The sequence below is a fragment of the Ziziphus jujuba genome, chromosome 10 (assembly GCF_031755915.1).
Source record: "Ziziphus jujuba cultivar Dongzao chromosome 10, ASM3175591v1".
Lineage (NCBI taxonomy): Eukaryota > Viridiplantae > Streptophyta > Magnoliopsida > Rosales > Rhamnaceae > Ziziphus > Ziziphus jujuba.
Genome location: NC_083388.1, coordinates 3,395,086 through 3,404,604, shown reverse-complemented (window position 1 = coordinate 3,404,604; position 9,519 = coordinate 3,395,086). Strand labels below are relative to the sequence as shown.

General features: G+C 37.2%; 1 protein-coding gene across 1 annotated transcript; it reads left to right on the top strand.

The window, feature by feature from the left end:
- Window positions 1-6,749: 6,749 nt before the first annotated feature.
- On the top strand, window positions 6,750-8,901 carry LOC107410489 (receptor-like protein 33). Its single transcript, XM_060811931.1, has 3 exons — window positions 6,750-7,361; window positions 7,493-7,922; window positions 8,069-8,901. Exons 1-3 carry the CDS (start codon window positions 6,750-6,752, stop codon window positions 8,899-8,901), a joined length of 1,875 nt encoding a protein of 624 aa, XP_060667914.1.
- The last annotated feature ends 618 nt before the right edge of the window (window positions 8,902-9,519 follow it).

Genomic DNA, 9,519 nt, shown 5'->3' with positions numbered 1-9,519 from the left:
ATATTAAACATCAATTGAAAAAAACAAGAGGCGGTACGATAGATGCCGCGTGGATTATACTCATCATTAAAAAAAAAAATAATTGAGCATTTTTATCTGTATCCATAAAAATATGGATTCGAATCATACATGATGATGATGAATTTTTTATGGTTTGTAAATTAAATGATTTGTTAAAATATATATAATAATCTTCAATAAAGGGCAATAGATTGTCACATAATTCCCCACAAAGGAATAAAAAAAAAGGGGTTGATTTTTTATTTTTGACCGCTTATAAAATTGAGAAATAGATGCGGATAGTATGTCGGTCTGGAAATTTAGTCTTTTGCACCAAATATGTCAGCAAGTTGTGGTTTTGAGTCTTGAAATTTCATGTTATTGGCTCAGAAAATGGATCATAAAACTTGAAAAGGAAGGCACCCTTAGTTCCAATCTGTCATATTTAATAAAGGAGGAAAAAGGAAAGAAAAAAAAAAAAAGTTTAATCCCAACATGGTTTACGTTTATAGCTTCATGTGAAATATCATTTAGGTCAATAAGTAACAGTTTTGGAAGCCAAGCAAATTGAAATCTTTCAAGTTTAATTTAAGGTTAGAGAATTTGATGTGTTGGAGACAGAGGACTAAAGGAGAAACCAAGAAAATTGATTTTTATTAATATAAAACAATTGGTACACTCTCACCTATAAAGAGAGCAACACACTCACTCACACAAATGAGCAACACACACTAACACACTCACACTCACTTTATTTTTGACTTACACTAGGACACAAAACACCTTTTCACACTCTTCTCACTTAAAGGACACACACTCACACTCACACGTACAGCACTCTCTCTTTTTTCTATTGCTATGGACATGACACTTAACTTATACATCATCACCTATTTATAGAAGAGAAAGTCGGTTGTGGATACTTCTAGAAATATTTAATTATAGATATTTTTCTCACCACTTCCAAGGCACTAGTTGTTCTCCATTTTTAAAGAGAAAACAAGATAACTCTAGATTCTTCTAGGGAGCTAAGTCGGCATTGATATTTATCAATACTCCCCCTCAATGTCGACTCTCTTGATTGATTCTCTATTCACCATGTTGAGCATTTCTCTTAACTTTGTAAGCTTGGTAATATTGAGTGCTTTAGTGAATAAGTCTGCCGCTTGATCTTCTGTTTTAACGTGTTGCATTTTAATTTCTTCTAGCAGTACTTTTTCTCTGATAAAATGATAATGTATCTCCACATGTTTTGTTCTTGCATGAAATACCGGATTCTCCGCCAATTGTATTGCTGATTGGTTATCACAATGGAGAGAAACTGCATAGTCAACTTGTTGATGTAAATCTTTAAGTAGTTGTCTTAACCACATACCTTCTTGGCCTGCCATAGCAGCTGCTCTATATTCTGCTTCTGTAGTTGATAGAGACACAGTTGGTTGTCTTTTACTGCACCAAGATACTGCTCCTGAACCAAGGCTGAATATATATCCAGTAGTCGATCGTCGTGTATCATGATCTCCAGCATAGTCGGCATCACAGTAACCAACCAACTTGCATTCCTCTCCTATTTTATATAGAAGCCCCAAGTTTATAGTGCCTTTAACGTACCTTAATATTCGTCGGACTGCTTCCAAGTGAGGTTTCTTTGGACTTTGCATATACCGACTTACAACTCCAACTGCAAATGAAATATCTGGTCGCGTCAGTGTTAAATAGATAAGACTTCCTACCAATTGTTGGTACATAGTAGCATCTTCCAAGTCTTTTCCTTCATATGCAGATAGCTTAGCATTCACCTCCATTGGAGTTGATATTGGCTTGCAGTCCAACATTCCAAATTTTTGTAATAGATTCTTTGCATATTTTTGTTGACCAAGAAATAAACCTTTCTCTGTTCGGTCAACTTCGAGTCCAAGGAAGTGCTTGAGCTCCCCAAGTTCCTTCATCTGGAAGCGAACTGATAAATTTCTCTTTGTTTGAGAGATTTCATCTTCATGATCTCCTGTGATAATTAAATCATCCACATATACTAGCACTACTGCTAGTTTTGTTCCTTCAGTCTTCACAAATAAACTAGAATCTACAGAAGATACTATATATCCACTTTGAAGAAGGAACTCTGCAATCTTACCGTACCATGCCCGCGGAGCTTGTTTTAGACCATAAAGTGCCTTCCTTAGCTTGCACACGTACTCTGGATTAGTTTTGCTTTCAAAACCCTTTGGCTGTATCATATAAATTTCTCTGTCTAGATCTCCATTCAAGAAGGCATTCTTCACGTCCATTTGCCACAGCTTCCAGTCTTTACTTGCTGCAAGTGCTAGTAGAACACGTACGGTAGTGATCTTTGCTACTGGACTAAACGTCTCATCATAGTCTAGTCCATATTGCTGTGAGAATCCTCGTGCGACTAAACGAGCTTTATATCTTTCAATTGATCCATCATGATGAGTTTTTATCTTGTAAACCCATTTACAGGATATGGGTTTTACAGTTTTAGGTTTAGGCACCAAATCCCAAGTTTGATTTTGATTTAATGCAGAAATTTCTTCTTCCATAGCCTTTCTCCATTCATGATATTTAGATGCTTCTTCATATGATGTAGGTTCTTTTATATCCTCCATTTCTGTTATTACTACATTAGCGTACCTGGGATTTGGTCTTCGTTGTCTGCTCGATCTTCTTGGTTGTGGAGTTGTCTCTTCGTCATTTTGTTGAAGATTCGACCCGATGTTCTCTGGTATTCCTTGATGTACACCAGACCGCCAGGGACTTTGAGATGATATCGTAGGCTCGTCTGCTATAGTCGGCTGGTCTTCTCCTTCATTTGTTGGCTGGCATGTTTCATATTCTTGCTCCCCCATATTTTGTTGCAGCTTGACCTCAATCTCTTTTGAATTTGGCAACTCTGTATTTTGAGGTGCCCACCAAGAAGATGCTTCATCGAACACCACATTTCGTGAAGTATAACATCGTCCAGTATTAGGGTCACAACATCTCCACCCTTTTCTTTGGCTATCATATCCGACAAAAATGCATCTTATCGCATTCTTATCAAACTTCATGCGTAAGTGAGAAGGCACAAACACATAGCAAACACAGCCAAAGATTCGAAAGTGGCTTACTGTGGGTTTTATGTTCCATAGTTTTTCAAAGGGTGAGAGGAATCCTAACTTTGCTTGAGGGAGCCTATTAATCACATGAGCTGCTGTATTCATGCACACAGTCCAAAATCTTCCTGGAACATTTTTTGCATGTAGCATGCTCCGACATGTTTCTGCAAGATGTCGGTTCTTTCTTTCCGCAATACCATTTTGTTGCGGAGTATTTGGACACGTCAATTGATGTCTTATTTTGTATTCTCTTAAATATTGTATAAATTCTCTTGAGGTATATTCTCCCCCATTATCTGTGCGTAGGCATTGTATCCTTTTGCCTAATTCTCTTTCTACTTTTTCCTTAAATTGCTTAAATTTTGAAAAGGTCTCAGATTTTTCTTTCATAAAGAAAACCCAGACGTACCTTGAAAAATCGTCAATGAATGTCACCATATAATGCATGCCTCCAACTGATGACTGCTTGATACGCCCGAAGACATCAGAGTGAATGAGTTGCAGAGGCTCTTTTGCTTGGAACTTTGAATCTTCAAATGGTAGTTGATGTGCTTTGCCGTATTGACATCCTGCACAGATTGTGTCGACACTGACGTCGAGTTGGGGAAGACCCTTGAGCATTGACTTTTTCATCATCACCTTCAACTTTTTGTAGCTGACATGTCCTAACCGTGCGTGCCAAAGGTCTGATGTCTCGTTCCTTCTTGTCTTGTTTACGTAGGCAGACTCTGCTAACATCACATAGATAGATTCCAATCGCCGCCCCTTCATTGTTGGTGTACCAGAGATTTTAAGGTCTCGATACACCTTAACATCCTCAGGTCCAAACAATGCATAATTTCCTGAAGATGTTAGTTGAGCTACTGACAGCAAATTCTTCTTCATTCCTGGCACATGATAGACATCTTGCAGTTGAACTTGATGGCAACTAAAACGAGGCATGATTGCTGCCTTACCAACGTGAGCTATCGGCAATCTTGAGTCATTTGCCGTCACCACCATACACCCTCCTTTATACTCTGTCATGCTTTGCAGCTTCTCTTTATCTCCCGTCATATGATTTGAACTTCCAGAGTCTATAATCCAATCATTTTTATAATCAATGCGTCTAGGGATAACCACTGCGAGTGCCGTTTCCCTTTCTTGCATTGAACTTGAGCCATCCATGAGCTCAGCAGTAGCCAAAGATGCTTCAACATCCCATTCATCTTCACTTATATTATTTTGAGGCTCTGGGATAATTATATTACTTTCTGTAAATTTCTTCCTTAGTCTACAGTTTTTAATATAATGTCCTTTTCTTCCACAGTTGAAGCATCTTCCATCATCTCTTTTATTTTCAAAAAATCGTCCATTATTTCTTTTATTTTCTAAAAATTGTTGTCTATTTCTATTATTCCTTTGTTCTCCTCTAAAATCTTCTCCATGTTGATTTACCTTATTAAATTTTTGTTGTTTGGGTCGGCCTTTTCTTCTACCGCTAAAGAGCGCTTCTTCATCGCTCTTTAGTGAGACCCCAGCCATTTGTTTGATTATATTTTCTTGATCAATAAGTAAATTTTCTAATTCAATCAATGAAGGTTGGACTGGCCAACCTTGAATGGCTGAAATAAATCCTTTAAATTCGGGTCTCAACCCATGTAAAATTATTCTCCTCATTCTAGATTCTGTAATAGGAGAACTAGGATCTAACTCAGTAATTTCGTGACTAAGAGTTTTTACCTTGTTGAAATATTTCTGGATTGTCATGTCGTGCTGTGTTGTTGACAGTAATTCACTCTCGAGAAGCTGCAACCTTGTGTCGTTCTTCCTTGAGAAGAGTCTTGCAAACGTGTCCCAGGCCTCTTTTGGCACTTCAGTATCCCGTATGTACTCCAACATCTCTTCTTCAACTGTAGATTTAAGGGCAAACATTGCCTTACCAGCTTTGATATTCCACTTCTTCAAAGCCTCAGCATCCTGTGGTTGCTCGACTTCACTGCCAGCTATGATCTCCCAGAGATCTTGGCCCTTCAAATATGACTTCATGCAAGTTGACCACGTGCCATAATTCTGACTGTTGAGCTTCTTAATACCTCCACCAACTTGAAGGTCTCCCATTATGGTTGCTGGAAATTCCCGCAGCACTACGTAAACTTAGTCTTGACTGCGTGACCACGAACAAGAAGCTCCCACAAAGTTGAACTTGGACCAACCAGGCTCTGATACCAAAAATGTTGGAGACAGAGGACTAAAGGAGAAACCAAGAAAATTGATTTTTATTAATATAAAACAATTGGTACACTCTCACCTATAAAGAGAGCAACACACTCACTCACACAAATGAGCAACACACACTAACACACTCACACTCACTTTATTTTTGACTTACACTAGGACAAAAAACACCTTTTCACACTCTTCTCACTTAAAGGACACACACTCACACTCACACGTACAGCACTCTCTCTTTTTTCTATTGCTATGGACATGACACTTAACTTATACATCATCACCTATTTATAGAAGAGAAAGTCGGTTGTGGATACTTCTAGAAATATTTAATTATAGATATTTTTCTCACCACTTCCAAGGCACTAGTTGTTCTCCATTTTTAAAGAGAAAACAAGATAACTCTAGATTCTTCTAGGGAGCTAAGTCGGCATTGATATTTATCATGATGTGTCGAAATTTTGTCTTTTGCACCAAATATGTCAGAAAGTTGTGGTTTTGAGTCTTTAAATTTCATGTTATTGGCTTAGAAAAAGGATCACAAAACTTGAAAAAGAAGGCACCGTTAGTTCCAATCTGTCATATTTAATAAAGGAGGAAAAAAAAAAAAGTTTAATCCCAACACGATTTATGTTTATAGCTTCATGTGAAATATCATTTAGGTCAATAAGTAACAGTTTTGGAAGCCAGACAAATTGAAATCTTTCAAGTTTAATTTGAGGTTAGAGAATTTGATGTGTGCAAATTTGTTAGCCCGACGTGCATTTCAAATCTATTTTCTTTACTACTCCTTTGCTACTTGCGAATGCTTTATATATTTTACTTGTTTTTATTTGTAGAAAGAGTTTCTAATGCGGTATTACCAGACTTGATTTGAGAAAATACTCTAATACGGTAATACCAGACTTGATTTGAGAAAAAAATATTCTCTGTTTTTCCTTTCCTTTTAATGAAGTCTAAAGCAGATTATAATTTTCCAAGGCTCTAGTCCACATGTAATATGGTCTTTTTATCTCACTTTTTATTTGAATAGAAGCAGCCAAGAAATTTACTGTATGTTGGCCCTTTAGTAATCAATTGAAACACAGTTAACTAGATCAAGATAATAATTAATTTTTGACTAACCATGTATCAACAAATATCTTATACAATTGCACATCAAAAATTCAAGTCATGGGTCTGAACATAGGACCAAAATTCAAGCCGTTGAGGGGCTGCTTACCAATTTGAATATGTTATCATTACTAGAAATAGTAGACACATGATTCTAAAGTAGGAAATTCTCGATCACATTATTGCATGAAGCACTCATTTTGTACATGTAAGAATTCTTCTATATATACTAATTATCCAAATCCTCATCTTCATCAACAATAAATTAAACACATATAATAAATTTTTTTATTATTTATAGTAGATGCAATGAAATTGTTATGCTTCCCCATCTTCATCTTCTTCTTCTCCAGATTTCAACTTACTTGTTCCTCATCTCCTTTCTATTCTTCACATGATGCAACATTGTGCCCTGGTGATCAAAAACTTGCTTTGCTTCAATTCAAGAACACGTTCTCTACTTCTCAAATTTTGTACGAGGACTGCAATGAAGAACACAAAGTGCCATATCCGAAGACGGATTCATGGAAGGAGGATGTGGATTGCTGCTTGTGGGATGGTGTGACATGTGAGGATGGGACAGGAAACCTCATTGGTCTTGACCTCAGCTGCAGTTGGCTTTATGGTTCCATCCATTCCAATAGTAGCCTTTTCAACCTTTCTCACTTTCAAAGGCTCAACCTTGCCTATAATAACTTCCGTGAGTCTGAAATCTCTCCAAAGTTTGGTAGGTTTTCTAATCTCACACACCTTAACCTATCAACTTCATCATTTTTAGGGAACATGCCATTAGATTTGTCTCATCTAACCAAATTGGTTTCACTTGATCTCTCTCGCAATTATGGCCTAGGACTTAACACATCTGTTTACAAAGCTTTTGCTCGGAACCTAACCCAATTGAGAGAACTTTCTCTCTACTTTGTAGGTATGAATTTGATCCATCCTAGTTTGTTAATGAACCTCTCATCTTCTTTGACCTCTCTTAATCTCGGTCGCACTGCAATCCAAGGGAATTTCCCAGCTGTTACTTTCTTAATCTACCAAACTTCCAGCATCTAGATTTGAGGGAAAACTTTGGTCTAACATGCTCACTACCGAAATCTAACAGGACTACTTCTCTCAAATACCTGGATCTTAGCATCTGCCAATTCACAGGGTTGCTTCCCATGTCAATGGGGAATCTTACACAGATTACTCAGATTAACATCCAATCCAACAATTTCAGTGGTAAGATTCCAGCCTCCATCTTAAACCTTGCCAAGCTTGAATATTTGATCCTTGAAGAAAATGATTTCCGAGGCCAAATTCCTGATGCATTTGAGAACCTGAGTCAACTGATTTATGTATCACTAGGGAGAAATAGACTCATAGGTCAGCTGCCCTCATCAATATTCAATCTAACTCAACTTTCCAAAATTGATTTTTCATTTAATCAGCTTTCAGGTCCTTTCCCTGAATATGCATCTGGGCTTTCAAAGCTAGGTACACTTGACTTGTCTTCTAACATTCTAAATGGGACAATACCTCTTTGGCTTCTTAGTTTACCATCCTTACAACATTGAAATCTAAAGACAACTTACTCACTTGTAATATTAGTGAAACCAAAAGTTTTTCGTTGCAAACCATAGATTTAACTAATAATAAGCTACAGGGACCTATTCCTAGATTCATCTTCCAACTTGAGAACCTGGCTTCTTTGATGCTTTCATCAGATAGTCTAAGTGGAGTTGTGGAGATAGGCATGTTTTCAAAGCTAAAAAATATGCAATCGCTTGAACTCTCTGGTAATGGACTTTTATCTTTGAATACTTCCAACCATTTCAACTTTACACTTCCTAGTGTTACCTATCTGAATTTGTCTTTCTATAACATCCAAGAATTCCCTCCTGTTTTAAAGGCTTTTGCAAACATTGAAAGATTGGATCTTTCCAACAATAAAATCCATGGCCTAGTCCCCCACTGGTTTTATGAGATTGGTAAGGAATCATTGGAATATTTGATTCTTTCAAACAACTATTTGACAAAAATTCATCAATTTCCTTGGGAGAGAATAGGGCATCTAGATTTTCATGGCAACTTACTTGAAGGAAAACTTCCTATTCCACCTTTCCATGCAACATTCTTCTGTGTCTCCAGAAACAAGCTTACCGGGGAGGTTCCATCATCGATTTGTCATCTAGAACAACTCCAAGTTCTTGACTTGTCCTACAACAATCTGTCTGGTAAGATTCCAAATTGTCTTGGAGATTTCAGCTATGATCTATCCATATTAAATCTAAGGATGAATAGATTTGAAGGCTCAATACCTAAATCATTTCAAACCATCTTGAGAAGCCTGAACTTGAATGGCAACCAGTTTGAAGGATCGTTGCCAATGTCTTTGCTCAACTGTTCTATGCTGGAAGTCTTAAATGTTGGCGATAACAAGTTACATGGAAGATTTCCTTATTGGTTCGTGTGAGGAATTAATCCTCAAGAGCTGAAGAAATAGAGTTCAGCTGTGCTTCAGTGATTGAACTGTTGCTCTCAAATAAAGAAAGAAAAGGATGGAACGGCAGCGTTTCTTTGATGGGTTTAAGTACTTCAAAAGGGAATGACAACGTTTTGAAGTTTGTTTTAATTAACTAAAACACGTGCAATGCAGGTGCAGTGGTTAGGTTGGTTATAACAGGGAGTTAAAAGGCTATTTAATATACACCAGATTTTAACTTCTTTTTCTTCTCTGTAGAGAGTAGAAAATTCAGAGTTGCAGAACCTTCTTTGTGAGTTGTTTTTCTGGGTTTGTGAGAGAGAAAGAGATCTGTTCTTTCTTTGTTGTTTCAATTCCTAAAAGAGTTCTGTAAGTTTCTTTGTGAAACTTTGTGAATAATCTGAGAGAGGGTGTAAAAGGGGCTAGCGGGTTGGTCTTTCTTGGGTGTTCTCTGTGTGAATCACCATTGTAGAACCTGCAAGCTTGTAATCTCCTCAACACATAATAAAATAGCAGAAGCTCATAGAACCTGAGCACGAGGACGTAGGCATTCTTTGGCCTAACCTCGTTAAATCATGTTGTGTGTTCTTTGCTGTTTTTGTTCTTGTT

Excerpts from the sequence above, each read along its gene's own strand:
- LOC107410489 (XM_060811931.1), top strand. The coding sequence starts at position 6,750 with ATGAAATTGTTATGCTTCCCCATCTTCATCTTCTTCTTCTCCAGATTT. Across the intron at positions 7,362-7,492 it reads GAGAACTTTCTCTCTACTTT|CATCTAGATTTGAGGGAAAA; the intron begins GTAGGTATGAAT and ends CCAAACTTCCAG. Across the intron at positions 7,923-8,068 it reads ATCTGGGCTTTCAAAGCTAG|ATTTAACTAATAATAAGCTA; the intron begins GTACACTTGACT and ends TGCAAACCATAG.